This window comes from Talpa europaea (genome assembly GCF_964194135.1).
Source record: "Talpa europaea genome assembly, chromosome: 1".
Classification (NCBI taxonomy): Eukaryota; Metazoa; Chordata; class Mammalia; order Eulipotyphla; family Talpidae; genus Talpa; species Talpa europaea.
In genome coordinates, this window is record NC_140073.1 from 1,611,370 (window position 1) to 1,631,596 (window position 20,227).

Sequence of the window (20,227 nt, forward strand, 5' to 3'; positions counted from 1 at the left end):
CAGCTCGTGGGCAGGGCATCCAGGTCCCCAGTGCTGTCCACCCCTTCCTGGGGGCCGGGTCTCAGCTCTGCTCTTGCTCTGGGTGGCCTGCAGGTGGGCCGGGGCCTCGTTGCCAGTCCTGGACGCCGGCGGCTGGGCTGCACTTGGCCGGGCGCCATCCCACAGCTGTGTCCACTGCCTGACAGTGGGACTCCTGGCTCACACCTTGACCCCTCAGCAGGTGTTGGGTCTGCAGCCCCCACTCGGCGCAGGGTCAGCACGTGCACTCGGAGCCCGGAGCCTCGGCGACGCAGCTCCCCCACAGCAGTGAGCAAGGGCTGGCAGCCTGAAGGGGAAGCGCCTGCCCGTTCTGGGGGCAGCGTGGGCTTCCTCCTTGGCTTCCAGGGGGCCCCCTCCCTGCAGACCCTCAGGGACCCCAGCGGCTCCATCAGGGGCCAGGTCACCTCTTCTAAAGGCCCCAGCACCCAGAGTGGGACCCTCCCAGCCTCCACGCTCCAGGCGAGGACACATCCTCAGCCCAGCCAGGCGGCCGTCACGAGGGTCTCGGATTAGCCCAGCTGCAGTAGCCCCTGGTGCTGGGCAGCCCTGGCCCCTGGCGGTGGACGCAGCAGCAGATCCGCGAGTCCAGGAGGACCCCGCCACCCGGGGAGGGGTGGGGTCTGTTGGGCCGAGCGAGGCGGTTCGAGACGGTGGCCGCGCTGATGCCCCTCCCTGTGCAGTAGTCAGCGGGGGACTTCAAAGGTTTGCGGTTTTCCCGCGTGGATCAGTGATCGAGGTGGATGATCCAGAGGCCTCTGGACAGCAGGAGAGGTCGAGGGTGTCGGCGGTGACGCGGCCCCAGGAGACCCGTCTGGGCCCGCCCGAGCCCCGCTCCTGTGTGTGCTGCTGTGGCCGCTGGGCGGGGGCAGCTCGGGGCCTCCTTGGTCAGCCGTGACGAGGCGTCAGGATGGGACGGCGTGGGCGCTCTGGGTGCAGAGCCGGGAGGGCCTGCTCGGCCTGGGGCTGGGCGCAGGGCAGCCCCGTCCTGGGCGGCCGGCGGGGTCAGGGCTCCCGCGTGGAGTCGGCCGCTAAGGGCGAAGCGGGAGACGAGGCGGAGCGCCCGCGGCGGCCTGGGGCTCCTCACACGCGGTGGTGGACGCTTCCGGAAGGGGCCTGGGCTTTATCGTGGTCTCTTGTTGGCTTGTGCTGGTGCTTGTTGTGTTGGTCCGCTGAGAAAACAAACTGAAAAATTGAGAATAGGTGCCCGCTTCCCCCGGCCACCCGGGCAGCGGCCTGGACTGACCTGCACGCAGAGCTCAGGCCACGGGTGAGACGCGGGCCTCGGCCCCGGGGCAGACCTGTGTCCGGCTGATGCTGGAAGGACTTGCGGATTGAGGGGTTGGCCAGAGTCTGGGGCGACCACGGCAGCTCCGGTTTCCGGGCTGGAGTGCCCGGGAGACCCAGGTGCAGGGAGGGTCCCCAGTGTCCCGCGGGCAGGCGAGGGAGAAACTGAAGCTGGAGACGGAGCCACCGGAGGCGTGGGGACCCCACACGGGCCGGCGCTGGGGCCTTCTCGCCCCCCGACTGGGGGCCTCCAGCTCGCAGGCAGTGGGTGGTCAGAGGGCCTGGCCTCCACGCTGGGGGTCGCCCCGTGTGGCATCCCCCCAGCACACGCTTGGGCCCTCCCTGAGGCGACGACCCCCCACCGTGTGGGGTCTGCTCCTGGGCTCTGTCTGCGCCCATCTCCTGGACCCCCCGTCGTAGTCACCGCATTGCCCTGGCGAGTCCGGAAGCAGGCCGAGCTGGCCCCCAGCTTCTCTTGCAAAACTTGGGGTACAGTTTGCACCCCTGGATTTAACTCTCAGCTCGTCGTCGCCTCCTGTAACAAGCTGGGGCTTCGAGGGGTGGCGCTGACTGCCCGGGCCAAGGTGGGAGATTTGGCGCCGCGTCCCCTTGGGCCCCGCCGGGCAGGGGGAAGCCCATTCCCGCGCCAGCGTTTGCGAGCGTTTAGCGCGCGGGTCTTGCCACTCTCGCGCCAGCTGTACCCCAACTCGTTCAGACTTCCTGGCGGCGCTGTCACGCCGTCTCCCGCCTCCCACTGGGCCTGGGAGCAGCCGCCCCACGCAGTCACGGCCGACTTGGGGCCGGCGGTGAGGACGCTTCGCCTTCCCGCCCGCTGGGTGGGCGGCCCGGAGCCAGGCGTCCGGCGGGAAGAGGTGGCCTCCGCCCCCGGCCCCCCTTGCTAGGTCGGGCTCCGCACGGCCCTCTGGGCCCAGGGCGCGGGGGTGGGCGGGGCGGGCTGTAGGCGCTGGTGACCTGGGGAGGCGCGTTGGCACATCAGCCCAGCGTGCCGGCGCCGCCACCGCTCCCGGGGCCTCCCGGACTGGGCCGCACAGGCTCTCCGACGCCCAGCGGGCGGGTCCTGCGAGCAGCAGGCCCCGGGGGCGCTGTCAGGTGGGAAGAGGAGGTGCGGCCGCGCACCTGGCACTGCCAACTCAGCTGACCCGAGTCAAGTCGCGGGGAAGCCGGGGCGCCACGCGAGGGCTGCTCCCCACGCCTGCGGGCCGGCTCCGCCTGCCTCGGGTGCTTGGCCCTGGGCAAAGTACTTTCCAGAATGTTCTCCTGACCCGCCTGGTGACGGGCGCCGCTCTTGTCCACCTGAGACAGGTGAAGGAGCAGGCAGAGGGCAGTCACCTGTCTCCGGTTGTCCCACGGAGGGCGGCAGCGCATGGCCACCGGGGCCGAGCGGCTGCTTCATGCCCCCAGCAGGGGCTGGAACGCAGCCGGGGGAGCACGTGGTGGCTAGAACCCCAAAGCGAGATGTTGATAATGGGGGTTGGGGACGGGAGGGGCACATGCGGGGTGTTGTGGGCTGAACTGTGTCCCCGGGTGTGGCTGTGCTCGGAGCGGGGCCTTCACAGAGGCGACGGAAGCAACGCGAGGTCACGGGCCCGCACCCCGTGTTTTTAGGGGCCCCGGGTGGCTCCTGCGGAGGTGGCTGGGACTGGGTCCAGCAGAAGTCGGGTGGGCCCGTTCCATCCCGTCCTGATTCCCCACCCGCTGGACTCAGCGGCCCCGCTCAGCCGCCCCGGGGCCTGTCCAGGGGAGAGCGGGGGCCGCCCGCGGGGAAGCCTCTGCTCCTCTTTGAGTTAATCGTTTGCTTTGGGGATTAACCTTTCGGTTGCCGCCTTCAAGGTGAAGCGCCGGGTAAGTTTCTGTCCTGATGTGGGGCGTGCGGGGGCCCAGTTGAGCCGTGACTCCCCCTAGCTCGGTGCTCCGGCCGCCTCCGCCCGGCCCCGCACTGGGTGTGGCCCGCTGCGCCCGCGTCTGCCCCAGGCACCAGGGCCACCATCGGGAAAGGCTGTCGCCGGTCTTTGCCCTTCTCCCCGGGGCCACCCGTCCAGCTAGTTATTTTCCGAGCCCAGGCCAAGGCCGGGGTCCTGCAGGGCTCTCCCTGCGGCCGCCCTGCCGTGGGGCTGCTGTCCCCCCACGACCGCGAATCTGCCGGCGACGAGTCCTCGTGCCCAGGGCCTGCTCCGCCCGCCAACAAAACACGCACACCCCAGAGGGGACGCTGGACCCCGGCTCCCCCGGGGCCTGGTGTGGGAGGGGTCTGAGAAGGGTCCCCGGGGTTGGCGCCAGGCCTGTGGCTGCTCGGGAAGCAGGAGTGTGAGGACGGAGCCCCTGAGCCCGTCCAGAATGGGGGTGGCCAAGGCCCAAAGCTGAAGGTGGGAGCACCCCCGGAGCAGGCTCACCCCCATCAGGCACGGCACCGACCTGGAGCGGGGGAGGGCGGCCACGGTCGACAGCCCTCGGGGTGTCCCGGCCCGGGGTCCCGAGGTCGTGGGGGCGGGCTTGGCCGAGAGGGACTGTCCGGGAGTCGGGTGGGGTGGGAGGCCTCAGTACCAAAATGTGGGGAGAACGCGGCCTACAGTGGGGTTCTGTGACCTGCGTGAGCTCCCTGGAAAGGCCCCAGAGGCTCCAACGGTCATCGCCACCAGCTCCTCCTGGCAGATGCCCGCGCGTGGGCCACGTCCTGCCTGGAGCCCTCGGCCCGGGGCCCCGGCGCCCCGGCGCCCCTGAGCTCCCCGCAAAGGGAGGGTTGGCTGCTGCTTTGTGCTCTGGGGTCTGAGAGCGACTCAACCGCTCAGCGCGGTTACGGGGTCAGGCCCGCCCCTCACATGCTCCTCTGACCCCAGGCCCCGCAGGGGTGCGGGCGACCGGGGGCTCTGGGTCACGCGGCCCCGACAAGCACCGCCAGGGCCGAGCCGTCGCAGCCAGGCGGGGACCCCCAGAGGACGGGCCGCGCCCGGGCCCTGGCCGCGAGTCCGGCAGGCACCGGCTTCCCTTCACATGCAGCTGAAGCAACAGCCGTTGGCCGCACCCCGCAGGCATTTCCCTCTAAATGTGGAGGCCGCTGCCTGCAGGCCCGAGTCCCGTGGGCTGAGGCCTCAGCGGCCGATTCTCAGGGCCACGACCTCGCTGTCGGAGACGCTGCCGAGGCCCAGCCGTGGCGTCCACACGCCCGGCACCGAGACCCGAGGGCCGGCAGGCGGCGCCCGCCAGGCGACTTCCGGGGAGCCCCCGCGTGCCCGCCTGCGCCTCCTCACGGCTTCCTGCGCGCAGACTAGTCACTTCAGGACCTGGGAGTGCTGCTGCCCCGGCCTCGCGCTCGGGGGGCTCTGGCAGGACGGAAGATGGGGGCAGCCATTAGGCGGGGCCCGGCGGCTCCAAGCTGTGTCTCCCGGCGCCCGGGGTCCCCAGGAGAGGGGTGGGCCTGCCCAGCCGCGGGGGCCGGAGCCCCGTTCTCCCTCCTGCCTCTCCAGACCCCCGTTTGGCTCCTCGGGGGAGGAAGCTCCTCTGCTTCCTCTGTGCCCCGTGGCTCCCTGGCTCTAGGGGTCAGAGCCAAACCGGGGGGCTGGCCCCGACGCCGCCCTGAGAGGAAGCCACAGGCCTGAGCTGCCGGCGCTCACAGGGGACACTGAGTCCGGGAAGCAGCCCCTGGGCGGTGGGCCCTTGTGTCCCGCAGCTCGGCCTCTCCCCGGGGCCGGTCGCGGCTGACTGGCCGGCCAAGTGGTGCCCGCCCCGGGCCCACAGCACCTCGCCCGGCCCCCGCCGCCGGCCTCCAGCCTGCAGCGCCAGCCCACACGCTGACGCACCTCCGGTTTTATTTTAGACCCAGCCTCATGCTCAGCGAGTCCAACAGACTTGAACTTTAGCAGAAAAAGCAGACGCATGACGAGCCAGCCACACCCCGCCGCTCACCGCCCGGCCCCCCGGCTTCCGGCCACGCGGGCAGGCCCGGCAGAGGCGGCGGGGTCTCCTGGGCAGCAGGCAGGGGGCTCCATCCCGGGTGAGGGCCCCGGGGGCGGGCGCCGTGAGGGCCGGCGGCCTGGACGGGGGTGCTGGGGCGTCCTCGCCCCCAGGAGGGAGGACGAGCATCCGCCGAGTTGGGCCCGCCCCGTCCTTGGGCCCCAGCCAGCACCCGCTCTCCCGGCCTCCTGAGGTCCCTGCTCCTGGCGCTTCCCAGCCCCTGGGGGGGCCTGTGCTCCCTGCCAGCAGGCAGCCTGGACCCCGCAGCGCTCGGCCTGCACGGTGCCCCCGGCTGCAGCACGCGCCCCCAGAGCCAGGGCTCGGGGCCCCCATCCCGGCGTGCGCTGCACCTCTCAGCCTGACCTGACGGCCTCTGCGGCCCAGCGGGCGGACACGCCATGGGGCGGGGAGGGTGGGAGCGGGCGGGCACCAGGGCAGGTGGACAGATGCGGGTGAAGGGGCGCTGGAGCAGATGGGCGGGGGGACGGGCGGGTAACGGTGCTGTACGGGTGATGGAGGGGGCTCCGAGCCCCCGCCTGCCCTGTGTGCACTTGGCCCCTGGGGGTGGGGCCCGCTCAGGGCCCCCCGGGGGGCAGGGGTGGCTGTGCTGGGTGGCTACTGGGGCTTTGGCAGGGGTGGGGTGGCGTATACCTAAAGAGGTGTGAGCCCTAAAACAAAGGGCTGCACACCAGCCTCACTCCCACAGACACCAGGAGCGCCCCTGTCACCCCGGCCGGCCCCACACCAGCCACACCCCTGGGGCAGCATGAGACGAGGGGAGACGCGGCCGCCCGGGCCGCTGCTGGGGGTCAGAGCCGCTCGGGCGGGATCCGGGCCGAAGGCGAGGCTTGTCCTCTCGGGAGGCTGCGGGCGCTGGGACCTGCTCGCCAGAGCCCCCCGGGGCTGGAAGGGTGCCGGGAGCTGGGACCCCGCCAGCGAGTACTCGGGGACGCTGGCCGACCATGCCGCGGGCGCCGGGGTCCCCGACTTTGCTTTGTCCATCCGTGCGACATGGTTCCACCATAAGAAAGCGGCAGAAATTAACTTTCTCATGAATCCACGTTATTTTTTGAGCGGTTTTAATTTACGCAGAGCGCCAGGTACAGCCCCCGGTGCCGCCCCCCACTGGCCCCTGCGCGGGAAGTGCTGGCGGATGACCCGGCGCTGGCGCGGGGCTGCTGAAATCCATCGGCTGGGCTCACGGCCCTGCCCCCGGGGTTTAGGCAAAGGTACCGGCACGGACCTGCCGTCAGCGCACCCCAGAATGGCCATTCTGAGGGGAAACCCCTGAAGTGCCCCTGCACCCCCATCCAGCTTTCTACCACCTCCCTGATTTTACCTTTTCCAGTCTGGCCCCACACGGGCGCCCTTTCCAGACGGGCTCCTGGCCTGGCAGCGCGCGCCTCGGCGTCCTCCTCGGCCCCCTGAGGTGCGCGGGCTGACCACCGCCCAGCAGCAGCCGGTCTGGAGGGGCCGCAGCCGACAGCCACGCGCCTAGAGGAGGGCGATGAGGCGGCTGTGCGTGGGGTGCAGGGCCCCCTCACCTGGGCACACACCCGGGGGGGCTGAGACTGTGCACCCCGAGTCTGCTGGGCCGGCCCCGCCTTCCCCAGAGCTGGGAGAGGGTGTTTGGCCTTCAACTGCCCTAACAGGTGTGTCGCGCCCCGATGCTGCCTCCACCCGCGGGCCCACGTTGGGGGTGAGCGTGTCGCTCAGCGTCTGCTCAGGCCTGAGCTCGTCGTCCCCGCTCGCCGGTCTTCGCTTTCTTCCTCCGGGAGGTCCTCCTGGGTTTCGGACACCCGCCTTTCACCTGCCGTTTCAAAACCGTCCTCCAGTCTGTGGCTTGTCTTCCTCCCCCGACGTGACCTCTTACCATCCTCGCATTTTGCAGAGCCAGTGTTTTTTAGTTTCATGAAAATTCTCACATGCGTGAAGTCCTACCCGGATAAAGCCCGGCTAAGCCGGTGCCTTCGGTCCCGTAGCCAGAAGTCATCGCCAGGCTCAAGAGCACCCCGACCTCCCCTCCTGCCCTCTTCCAAGCGTGTCCTGGTTCTGTCTCCGCCGGGTCTCGGAGCCGCCTGGGGCCGAGGCCCGCGTCGAGCGCCTCTTGCGTGCAGAGGCCGATGTCCCTGCGCCGTGTATTGGAGAGACCCGCGCTCCTTTGTCAAGCATCGGTTGACGATATTTCTGGGCGTCTGCTCCGTGCCGCTGTCTCTGTCACCGGTACCGCCTTGTCTTGGCGACTGGGGGTTTATAGTAAGCCCCGAGGGCGGGACGCCAGCGGGCCGACTCTGCTCTTCTCCACCATTCCTGTGCCGGCTATTTGCGGGCTCCTGCCTGTTCTTACAAAGCTGAGGATGGGTTCGCCAGCATTCACCAATAACCGGCTGGGATAGAAATCCTCTTTTTAGGGGTCACCTTTCAACATAAGCTGGAAGTAGGGAACACCAGACATTGATGAAAGAATGCACTGGAAAGGCAGAACCCCGAGCAAACACACGGGGGCGGGAGGAAACAGATCGCGTGCGGGGAGAGTGTCAGGGCAGCAGCGTCAACACGCTCCATGGAGTGCAAGAAGGTATTTCATCCTTGAAGAACAAAACGCTATTTTTTAAATTGACAAGGAGAGAACAAAATAGGAGCTCTTGACGGTAAAAATGATAGCATATATGAGCTTTATAGATGAACTGCAAAACAGGGAGGACTCTCCCAGAGAGGCAGACATGTGATAAGGCTCCCCCCAGAAGGCCCGCCCTCTGCAAAGCAAGCAAAGGGGAAATGAAGAAAACATTTGAGAAAGGGCTGAATTTTCTAGATGCGAGGAACACGCGGTTCCTATGGGAAGGACCCGAGTCCCCCCCGAGATGTGCAGCCACACCAGGGTGCGCCGATGAATGGCAGCCTGCCTGGGAGGGGGCAGCTCCCGAGGACGGCATCTGGGGGCGGCGGGAGAGGCGGCAGATTTCAAGCAAAGGACCAGATCATGAGCTGCGTCCCTCAAAATCCAACCGGAAAACTACACGATGCACGACCCTCAAAACTGTGGAGGAAAAACGTCCAACTAGGATGTGCGCCCTGCGGCGCTCTGCAGCCCACGGGCCCCTCCACGCGCGGGGCACGCGTGAGCCGTGGTGTTCGGTCCCCGCAAATACCCGTCGCCAGCGCTTCCTCGGCTGCCCGCGTCTTTGCTGAGCTTCGCCGGAGCTGCCGCGGCCACTGGAGAAAGGGGCATCTGCATCGCCCGCTCTGCCCACAGGCGCCCGCTGCCGTCACCCTCGGCCCCGCGGGGCGCTGCCGTCACCGGTAGGCACGGCCGTGCTGGCGACGGCTGCGTTCTCCGTCCAGCGCCTCGCGTCTCGTTACGGCAGGCCGCTCTCCGTGGTGCGGCGCCCCTGAAGCGTGTCTCTGGGAACTGAGAAGTCCGCCCGCAGACGTGCAGTCGGGGTTTCCATAAATCCAGCTGCACGGTCACCGGCACAGAATAATTCTCCATTGTTTTATTTTCCATAAACACAAGGCTCCCGCCCACCAGCACCCCCCCCCCCTTCTTGGCTCGCTGAGAACGCTGCATGTCTTGAATCTCTTGCGTATTCACCCGCGCGTGGGGTTCCGGGTGCGTCCTCAGCCCGTGCTGAACATTTGGGGCAACTGCCAAACCTCCCCGACGCGGCCGCCCCGGGAGCAGCTCGTCGGCCTTCGGCCTCTCGGGTCTTTGTATTCCAAGCGCCCAGACGGCGCGGTTGGGGCTTCTCAATACGCGTCTAGAACGCCTGCTTTTTTTTTGAAACTGGCGTCGTGCCCCGTGAACGGTCCTTGCGGACACCCTCGCCACGGCGCCGCTGGCGGTCTTCTGGTGTCTCCTCCGTTGCCCCCTTCTCCGGTCCGGCTTTATTCTGGGTTATTTTTAGAAACTCATTGACCTCTTAGCTGCACGTCTGCCGTCTCTGTTGACGGGTCGTGGCTCCGGGATTACGTCCTACACCCTGAACTGTTTTCAGCCCGGCACCCAAGGTACCTGGCGCACACTCCGCGTGGAGGGCGACGCCGCAGTCCTGCCAGCGTCTGGCATCACGCCTGCCAGCCTTCACGCTGTCCTTGCCACGCCACGTCCACGGATGCTGCAGACCCCACGGGCCCACCTGGCTTTGCCACGCTCCTCTTTTTGCCACTGTTCTCGAGAGGGGAGTCAGCTTTCCTCTCACCCAGGCGCTGCCACTCCCGACCCCCTTCACGGCTTCCGAAGCTCCAGCAGCGCCCGCTCTGGCTGAAGAATTTCCTTCAGCTTTTCTTGCAGCACAGGCAGCCAACGCCCCAGCTTTCCATTTACCTGTGTCTTTGTTTGTCCTTCACTCTCTAAGTTATTTTCCACTGCACGTGAAAGTCTAGACTGAGTTGTCTCACTACAGTTTACGAACGCCGCCCCTGGTTGTCCGGCCTCTACAGCGTCGGGGACGCCTGCAGTCCTTCCGCGCTGCTCTATACACGACGGGTCGTTCTTCTCTGGCTTAGGACTTCCTCCCTACCTTGGGCGTTCCGCAGGTGGGCTGTAACGTGCCACGTGTGATTTTTCTATTTATCCTACTTGGGACTCACTGAGTTTCTTGAATCTGTACATTGTATGCCCTTCGCTGACTGGGCAAGTTCTCAGCTGTCACCTCTCTAGATCCTGGGGCTTGAAGCTTCCTGATCCTAGACCTCATCCTTGTCCTCGAAGTCCTTAAGACTCTGCTTGATTTCCTAGAACTTTTTTCTCCATATTGAATCGGTTCTACTCATAGTATCCTCGGGTTCACTGATTCTTTGCTCTGTCACTGTTGTGAAGCCCACCAAGTGCATTTTTCAATTTCAGGTATCGTGTTTTTCAGTTCTAAGATTTCCATTTCATTTTCTTGGTGGAGGTTCCCTCTTTTATTATGAGCGTGAGTGAGTGCTGCAATGACAGCTGCTTTGAAGCCTTTGTCTGATCACGCCAACAACTTGGACACCGCTGAAGTCCCCAAGCAGGGCTGTACTGTGGAGTGAGTGTTGCGTTGTGGCCGTGCTGGGTTCTGTTACATTCCTTTGGTGAGTGTCTTTTGTCTTAGCTGACAACTGGTTCCCTTGGTGAGATTCAAGTTGCCGGCTCCGTCTAGCCTGCAGTGGCAGCAGCTCGGATTTCAGTTGGGGTGTCTTAGCTTGCCTGCGAGCTGTTCTGAGTTGCCCATGTGCGTGTACAGTTCAGAAGACACTAGAGACGTGGGGGGAAGCTCCCACACACCTGCCATCCCAGACATAGGGAAAAAAAACCCACACTTTGGTACCTCACAGCCCGACGCCGGAATGCCTTCCTGAGCGTGGACTCGTCCTTCTCTGGTGCTCTCGTCTCTGGGATCCTCCCCTCACTTGTGTGTCTCTGGGCCCCCTCCCCCCGGGCTCCATCCTCTGATCTCCCCAAAATAGCTACTGTTTTCTATCGGAACTCCAGCTGACCTGCACCACCACAGTGTCCTTGGCCTGAAGCTTCCAATTTTTCCATTCCTTTCCAAAATCTGCCTACCTGTGTCCACCCTCCAGTTTCTAGGGAACCACTTTCACTTCTTTGGGCTGGGGGGTGTATTTGCCCAGACTTTGTAGTTGTTACCTGCCTATGAGTTAACCTCAGGCGTTTACCTTTCCCCAACCTCATTATTTCATACCTAACCACGCCACCAACTACGGATACAGACAAAGCCATTTTCAAATGGGCAATGTCTCAAAAAAGAATCCCCTCCCAGATGTTTGCTTGGGAAGCTAGTGGAGCACGTCCTTTAGCAAAAATGAGGTTTCAAACCAAGTAAACATGCACACGCAGCACAAGATAGTAGCCTGGGGGTGACGGTAATGGGCCCACAGACCTGGGGAACACTGAGGCCACATTGTGGAGAGGAGCAGCAGTCTTCAGGGGCAATTTCTTCAAGATGATTTTGAAGAGATTTACATAATTAGGAAGTGTTTGGATTTGAATTACTGTTAAGTACACAGAAAATTAAACCAATAAACAACAGAAAATTATTTCACTCCGGGGAAAACATTATGTACAGGGGAAGACAAAGTAATCACAGTATGCTGTATGGTTTAGCTATGAATAGATACTACACAGTCGTGATGTAAATCTTGAGCGCTGATCTAGTTAAATCTGTGAAGCCGCTATACCCAGAGAGTGGAAGTGGGAGGCAGGGTGGGTGAAAGAAAGGCGCTAAATGAACTATACCCAGTGCATGTATAAACAAAACAAACAAACAAACCAGCAAACAAATAAATAAAGCATGCCTCTATAAAAATAAAAATAAAAAAATAAAAAAAAAATAAAAAAATAAAAAAAAAAAAAAAGAAAGGCGCTAAATGAGTGATTCTCAATGGAGGGTGACTTCGACCTTCTGGGGGACATTAGGAAACGTCTGGAAGTATTTTTGGTTGTCACACAGAGGGGAGAGGATATTGCTGGCATCTGCTGGGTAGAATCTGCTGGGATGCTGGGGAACAGCCTTCAATGCACACCCACAGCGAAACATCAGCTGGTCCAAAATCACAGTCGTGCCATTGTTGAAAACCCTGAGCTAATCATCATTTTCCATCGTGGCGTGTCAGCAGATAATATCTGAAATCTAAGCATCAAGTAGCAACAATATGAGCATGTTGAGGTACTGTGAGAGAAATAAAATCAGCTGACAGCTTTGAGTGAGGTGGGACCTGCGGCCTTGTAACAAGCCTTGTAGAATGCTGCCTTTAAGCGACATGCACATACAAGTGGGGTATTTTGAGTGACTTATCTGTGATAAAAGAAAATTACTGGCCCTCCCTGGTGGCGCAGCGCTATCAAGCTATGGGCAGCCACTGTGGCCTGAGTTTGATCCCCAGCCAGGGAGCTCCCCACAGGGCGCAGCGACTCTCCTGTCCCCTTGCTGCTCCCCTCCGCAGTGTGTTTCAGTCCGTCTGCCTGTTCTGTTCCCCACTCTGTCTCTCGGGAATCCTCTCACCCTCCCGCACCTCTGGCCTGTACCCCAGTTCTTGTGTGCATAAATGAATCTTTTCAAAAAATTACTTAGAAAGTATAGGAAGAAATTCCTGTTCTTGACAGAATTTTTTTTTAAATTTTTTTTTAATAGAGGCATGTTTTTTTATTTTATTTATTTATTTGTTTTGTTTTGTTTATACAAGCACTGGGTACAGTCAGAAGCGCGGGAGGGTGAGAGGATTCACCAGAGCCAGAGCGGGGAGCAGAGCAGGCAGAAGGACCGAAGGACACTGCTGAGGGGAGCAGCGGGCGGCAGGAGAGGCCTGTGCGCCATGCGGGACCCTCCTCTGGTGGCCGGGGAGCAGCCGGGGATCGAACCGGCGCCGCAGAGGCTGCGGGCAGCTTCGCAACCCAGCGCTCAACCGCTGCGCCACCTGGGAGGCCCTTGACAGAATTTTTTGATCTGTGGCTGGGGTAGGACATGGTCTTCTTCCTCCAAAAATTGTTCCAAAAAGAAAAAAAAAAAATTGCTGCATGTCCGTTACGTGGGGGCCACACGTGGCGTGGAGGCTCATGCCTCTTCGGAGCCGCCGCCGGATCTGTGGCTCCTCCACTCCAGGCTGCACTTGGCTCAACCTTCTGGGAGGGTGACAGGTGATGGAGGCGCCCGGCCCTCCCCCTGGCGGCAGCCTGCCAGAACTGCAGGCCTGGCATTTTTGAGGGACACCAGCCCCCCATGATCTGGGGATGCCAACCCGAGCATCTGAAGAAGCCGCAGGCATCTCACCTACTCGCCTCTGCGGCTCCTGTCAGCACACAGGCCGTCTGGAGCGTATGTTTTGAGGACGGCAGTTGATTCCAGAGTCCCACCGCGGGTTAAACTGAGTTTGAGTGTTTCAAGGTCGGAAACTAAAGCCGCCTGCACGGAAGGCAGGAGAAGGGGCGCGGCAGGGGCCCGGTGACGGGGCAGCAGGCGTCAAGCTTTTCTGCTCTTTACGAGGGGATCTTCCTCGGGGCCCCGGAGGAGCCGTGTGCGCCTGCCCCTCCCCCCCGCCCCCTGGGCAGCAGAGGCAGAGCCCCGCCGCGTGGTGGGCGTCCAGCAGCTCAGTGTCTGACCCCAGGGGAGCTCGGGGTGACACAGCTTCCCCGCTGGCCTGGGGTCGAGCAGCATGGGAGTGGGGGTGGCGGTGGGGACCCCAGCAGGTGGGTCTCCGCCAAGAGCATGGGGCACACGGCCAGGCCAAGGCCTTGCGGGGGGGTCGGGGGTCCAGCCACTCTCCCTGCGATTGTCACCCGGGGTCGCTGTGTCTGCTCCAGGCCCCCTCCTCTGGCGGGAAGAGCGGGCGGGGGTCGCGGGGGCGACGGGCTCTGGGCAGGTGTCTCCTCAGCAAGCAGGGCTGGGTGCTGGTCAGCACGCCCAGCCTCCCCCCACCTGGGAGTGACCGTCTGGACTGCAGGGATGGCAGCGGCTGGAAAGCGGCCAGGATCTCAGCTCTGTGCAGGACTAGGCCAAGGGCCAGCCTGCTGGACAATCCCAGAGGCCCCTTGCGGTCACTGCAGGGGCTCGCTCCCGCCCCCATCTCGTACCAGGCGTGAGACCCTGAGAGGCGGCCCCTGTGCTGGCTCCCAGACCACACGCGCCCCTGGGGACACACGCCCTGACCTCCTGTCCCCCCGCAGGTCAACAACGAGAACGTGGTGAAGGTGGGCCACCGGCAGGTGGTGAACATGATCCGCCAAGGAGGGAACCACCTCGTCCTGAAGGTGGTGACGGTGACCCGGAGTCTCGACCCCGACGACACCGCCAGAAAGAAAGGTGCCTGCCCGGGGCCCTCCAGGGGCAGGGCGGGCTTCCCTCTGGCCTCCCGTGCCCTCTCTCAGGCCCTTGGGGTCAGCACCCTCGTAGAGACGGCCAGCTGGGGCGGTGCTCTGGGGCCGTGCAGGCAGCGGTGCCAAGGCCAGGGCTGTGCTCGGCAGGCCAGGTCTGGGGCCCCCGCTGGCCCCCCACCGGCCCCTGGCCTGGGCCTCGCCAGCCTGCAGCCTATGCCCATGGAGGGCGAGGTCCAGGGCCTCACATTTGCGGAGCTGCCCCCGTGACTCGGGCTGACCCTCCTCCTGAGGGAGGCGGTTGGGGACCCTGGGGGCCGAGCGAGGGGCCCAGGAGCAGGCCACATGCGTCCCCAGTGTGTGCCCAGCCCAGGGCCCCCACCTGGCAGGCAGCACAGCCAGGCGGGCCACTGGGAGGGGGCGCAAAGGTGCCCACCGCTGTGCCCGCCCGCGGCACCCGAACGTCCCTCATTAGTCTCAGGCAGGCGGCCTCCCTGCTCTGGTGCCTCCCGCGGGGTATCTGGCCTTGGGGCCCCCCAGACAGGTGGGCAGGCACCCCAAGTGTCAGGTGTGCTGTGGGGGCTGACGGCCTCAGGGCAGCGGGCCCCCAGAGGCTGCAGGCACAGGCACGTGGCCGGCCAGGCAACCGCCCGGGCCCTGGGGGGGGGGGGGGGCGGGGGGCGGGGCAGCCGGCCGGGGTCTCAGGCCTCCCGCTCCTGCCTGCCCCCAGCTCCCCCGCCGCCGAAGCGGGCTCCGACCACAGCCCTCACCCTGCGATCCAAGTCCATGACCTCGGAGCTGGAGGAGCTCGGTAAGGCTCACCCCTCCGCCGCCGCGCCCGGCCGGGACCAGCGGGCGTCAGGAGCGCCCTGGGCTCCCGGGCAGCCCGCCGGGTCCCTGGCCCCGGGGAGGGGGCAGCAGCCTGGGCCTGTCAGTTAATCTAACATTGCTTTGTTTTGAATTTTTGGGCCTCTCACTAGTGGACAAAGGTAAGCTGCCCCACGGTGCCCCCAAACAGCTCCCTGCTGTTTAGGGCACCCCTCAAATCGGCTTGACCAGCCCTCCCTCACGCCCAGCTCAGTCCGCAGCGTGGCCCGGGGCGGGCACCTCCCATGAGACCCCCAGGGGCAGGGCCCCAGGCCAGCGGCCAGCCTGGCCCTGTGGAGGGGGCCACCTGGCTCAAGCGCCCGGTGGGGGCACCCCAGGCCCTCATCAGCCGCGTGGGAGCGACGCTGGCCCAGCTGCGCGCAGGGTGAGGGGAGCCCCGAAGACGGCTCCCGGGCCCCGCCCCCACCGGCCTGAGGGCTGGTTGGCAGCTGGGCGGGCAGGGCCCGGCCGCCATCCGAGTGGGCCCCCCCGCCCTGCAATGGGACTCTGCGGGGGGGCGCCTGCCTATGGCCAAGCTGCCCCCACCCGCCCTCGCCGTGGCCACGCCGGTCAGTCCAAATAGGACGCCGTGCCCGCTCTGCCCCCGCCCAAGGGCACGCGGCCACGGGCAGGCCCTCCAGGAGAGCTGATGGGGGGGGGCAGGCGCGGCCCCACCGCCTTGGGTCCGACCCCGTAACCTTGGAGCCGGGTGGGGCGGGCTGAGGGCACCCAGCGGCGCGGGGGGCACGGCCCTGTGGGACTCACGCCCCCCTTTCTGTTTCAAGCCTCCGTCCGGAAGAAGAAGGGTAAGGGGCCACGTGTCTGTCGCCAGCCCCCGCCCGCACGCCATGGGCGGGCACCCTCTGTGGCCGTCGCGTCTCGAGCGCGCGTGGCCTTGTCTCGTGTCGCCCCTGCACAGCCCGTGGCTCGTCCCTCCTCCCGTCCCGTCTGCTTCGCTTCCCGGTCCCTGTCCTCCCGAGTCGTGCTGCCCCGTCCCGAGCTGTGTCCGCGTCGCCCCCCGCGCGGCCCCGGCTGTGCTCCAGGCTGTACGCGGTGGGGGGGGGGGGTGCAGGCCGCGGCGCTGGACACCCAGAGCGCGGCATCCCCGCCCGCCGTCCGCTCCCCGGCTGGTGTGAGGAGCTCGCTGCGGCGAACCCCACGGGGCCCCGCGGGGGGGAGGGGCAGCGCCGTCATCAGAACGGTGCCCCACACGGCCCCAGCAGCAGGCGGGGGAACCAGGCCGGTGCCCCCGACGGTGGCCTGTCCCGACGGCCTTCTGGGGGAGCCACCCTGGCTGGACCCCCAGGGCTGCGGCCACACCTGCGGGCTGCTGGGGTCACAGTCGGGTGGCCATGAGCCTGCCCCAGAGCTGGATGTCGGGGCGCACTCAGCGCCGTCTCCCCTCCCCCAAAGGCGGCCCCGCAGCCGGCTGGGGGGTGGGTGGCAGGTCCCGGCCGGAGCTCCTCGGCATCCACCGGGCCGCGGCTCCAGAGTGTGGAGACCCCGTCCCCGGATGGCAGGCGTGAGGCGCCACAGCCCAGCCATACCTGCCAGGCTCCCAGGCGTGGGCCGGGCACGGGCATCTGTGGGCACCAGCCCGGCCCACTTCCGGCTCCATCCTCGCCCGGGTGGGGAGCAGGGGCCGCCGCGGCCCCGCCCCTCCTGCTCACCTGACCGCCAGAGCCTCAGGGAGACAAGACCAGGCCTTCGCGGGTGTGGGGAACCAGTGTCCCCCAGATCCACGTCCACCTGGAACTGGGGGAAGTGCCTCATCGGGAAGGCGGCCTCTGCAGTGTGATGAGGGGGGGACTCGGGGGTGCTCGTGAGGAAAAGGACGCGGGGAGGCGGAGACCGGGGACGCGGCCACCAGCCACGGGATGCCTGGAGATGCCGGCATGTGGAATTGGCGAGGGGGTTCTCCCCTAGAGCCTCCCGAAGGACCCCACGCCCCCCTTTGAAATTCCAACTCCAGCCACAAGGGAAGAAGTTCCTGGTGTCGAGAACCCCCCCCAGCCACTGGCTCCAGGACACACGGACCACGGCCAGGCGGCCCCAGTCTCAGCTCCGCCCACGAGCGAGGCCAGGGACCCCCGAGGCTGCCTCCTGCATCTCTGAGACCTGCCACGTTTGGCCTGGTGCTTCCTGGGACGCCTCCGTCCTGACATGGTGCGGGCACCAGGACGACGGTGACCTCCGGGGACCTTGCTGGCTGGCCCTGGGCAGCTGCTGGCACCAACTCAGACCAGCAGGGTGGGACCGCGCTGACCCTGGATCCTGGCCCCCGAGGGCCTGCAGCCGGTCCCTGGGAAGGCGTGTGACTCCTCAGGGCCCGCGCGCACAGGTCAAGAGCCGCCCTCACGCTCTCTGGGAGGTGAAGCCCGTGGTGGGCCTGCTGCGTCGTCCTGCCAGCCCTCGTCCGAGGCTGACAGTGTGGCCGGTGCCACCGGCTCAAGGCCCCGGGGAGAGCAGTCAGAGGAGGAGCAGGGTTCCCGGGCATCTCGAAAAGCTGAAGAATCTGGGACCCTCGATCCCGGGCCCCACGGACATTTCCGGAGCCTCCCAGATGCCTCCTCGAGGAGTGGTCGGGGGCCTGCTGCCAGGCTGGAGACCGCCGCCTGGGCCGCACGCCAAGGGCCACAGGACCTGCGGCCCAGAGCTGGGCCCCGCACGGCCTGGGGCTCGTCTCGCCCACGGGCACGCAGCCGGCATCCAGCGCTGACGAGGGCCAGCTCACCGGCTGGGGGGACCGCGGCGGAGCGGGGCAAGGTCGGCCTGACGCCGCCCCCCTTCTCCCCACCCCACCGGTTGCCGAGGGCGGGGCTGAGTGGCCCTGCAGCGTGCTGGGGGAGTCGGGGTGCTCCGGGGGCACGGCCACCCCTCACAAGGCCGCCGTGCAGACATGGCAGTTTTGGACCTACCCGCTGCCGGCCTGCAGCTCCTCTGCGCCCCAGGGCTGGCCCCCCCAGAACAGACTCGAGTCCAGCAGATGACCCCGGTCCCGAGACGGCGCAGGAGCCCGGCTGCGAGCCCTCCCGAGCCCCAGGCCGGTGAAGACCATCACGCTTGGGCTGAGCGCTGTGGTCTCAGGCGAGGGGCCGGGGAGACCCGGGTCCCCCACTTTCCATCTGAGTCACACCAAGTAGCCCTTGCTGGAGAAAGCGCCACAGCTTCAGCCAGACCCACGAAGCAAGCGGCTGCCGTGCTCTGGCCCAGGTCATTTGGGGTCGGCCCTGGCCCGGACCCGAGCTGTCCCCCCGAGCTGCCCCTGTGGTGTGAGTGGTGTGCACGGTAGCCTGACCCCCTGGGGCCACCCGAGGCCCCTGCTGCTCACAGGGGCTCCGGGCTGGGTGGCCCCAACTTGAGCCCAAGCTCTCGATTCCCACCTGCACGACTTAAGCCTCTCACTTCTCTGCAAAGCGGGGCCCGCCTGCTGCTCCCTTGCAGCCCAGCTCTCCTCAGGTGTGCGGGGTGGGGCACAGGCCGTGCGCTCAGGGGGCGTCACACTGAAGGGGGATCTGGACGCGGGGTGCCTCCGGACGGTGGGAGCTACCCTCTGCCTCCAGGGAGAGCCTGCCACCCCTGAGGATGGTTCCTGGGCTCCCGCACTCCCCATAGCTGCCCCGGGGCACAGTGTGTCCTGCCACAGCGCAGGCCAGGCCTGAGAGGGCTGCCGGGCTGTGCCGGCCTCCAGTGCTGGAAGGAGACCCCAGCTCCAGCCCGCCTCAGCTGGAGCAAAGGTGACCGCAGGGGGACAGGAGGTGGGTCCCAGAGCTCCAAGTCCCGGGGGCCGCCTCTCCCTGAATGCTCCGGCCTAGGCCCCCACCACCCACCCTGCAGCCAGCCTTCTCAGGCCAGACTGCTCCCGTGTTGTTGGGGCACCTGTGACGAGGAGTCCCTGTCCAGCACCCCCATCCCTTCCCTGCAGTTCATCCTACAGGGGCCTCTGGTCTGGGTACCCCAGTGGTGTTGGGGATCGGGGCAGTGAGGGGCACATGGCCACCACAGTGTCCCGTAGACCGGTGTGGTGCGTCCTCCCAGCCCGGCACCCCGACTGCCCTCCGGAGTGTGGGCTGGACCCCAGAGCTCAAGCTTTGGGAGAATGGCCAGACCCCAGAACACGCTGGGGGTGTGCAGAAGACCTCGGGCGTGGGGCGTGCCCCGCGTCTCCAAGAGGGCGAAGGTCTGAGGTGGGGTGGACCCATGGGACCCCACCCCCACCCCGTGCGGAGTGCGCCTCGCGGGAGGGCTGTGGGCTGCGGGGGCAGGGCCACGGCTCCAGCCGCCCCGGGCAGGCCCCGAGCCCGCACCTCTCTCTTCAACATCGAAGAGTTAATTTCCGCTGCGGTTAACGACCAACCCTTCGCTTCCCTTCCCGCAAAGAAACGAGGCTGTCCCGCGGGGGGGCGGCTCCTCGCCCTCAGCCGCACTGGGTGGAGGTGGCGCCAGGCCCCGTGGGGACGCGCTGTAGGGCCTCCCGGCCCGCGCCCCTGCGGACAGCGACGGGGGAGGCCGCGCGCACGCACGCTGGGCCGGAGGCTAAAGGGACTGCCCCCGGGAGCCGCGCCCTGACGCCCGTTCCCGTCACGTTGCAGAGAAACCCGACGAGCTGGTCGCCATCACCAAGCCGCCCCGTGCCGCCGAGAGCGTGGCCGCGGAGCCCAGGGTGGCCACCATCCGGCAGCGGCCCACCAGCCGGTGCCTCCCACCCCTCTCCGACGTGACCGTGAGTGGCCCCGCCCGGGGACCAGGCTGCCGGGGTGACATGGGGGCACACCAGGTGGCCTCAGCGTGGCCACTTGAAACCGTGATCTCAGTTCCATCGCCCCCCAGCTTCCAGGGCTGACGAAGGGGCTGCCCGGCCACGCTCCCCAGCGGGAGAGACGGGCCTCCACACACAGGGGCCCACCTCGAGGCCCCAGGCCTCCCAGCTCAGGTCCCCTTCCCAGGCAGAGGGGGACAGGGCAGCCCCGTGCCCCCACAGCTGCCGCCTGCTGCCCCAGGCTCCCCACGGCAGCCTGGCCGCCGCCAGCACCGCCCGTTTCTTAGCGGCTCTCAGACTCCTTTGAATCGGCTCCCTTGTCTGAAGAGACACCCCCAAACACCATCAGCGGGTGTGCTGTGTAGTGCCCAGCAGGACACAACCACCCCGAGGGGCTCCCACCAAATCTAGGTGACCCTCCCCCCGGGCCCTGCCACCCCACGCGCCCCACCCCAACCCCGCCCTCCCGCGGCCCGGGCTGCAGAGGCACGTGCCCGGGAGAGACTGCG

General features: G+C 66.3%; 1 protein-coding gene across 1 annotated transcript in view; it reads left to right on the plus strand.

Annotated features, from left to right (window-relative positions):
* Positions 1-20,227, plus strand: part of SHANK2 (SH3 and multiple ankyrin repeat domains 2) — a gene marked incomplete at both ends in the record, with an annotated part of 168,957 nt that overhangs the window by 138,346 nt on the left and 10,384 nt on the right. Inside the window, 3 exon segments of the mRNA XM_084248246.1 lie at positions 13,946-14,081; positions 14,823-14,903; positions 19,552-19,682. Coding sequence (XP_084104372.1) covers positions 13,946-14,081; positions 14,823-14,903; positions 19,552-19,682 — 348 coding nt within the window.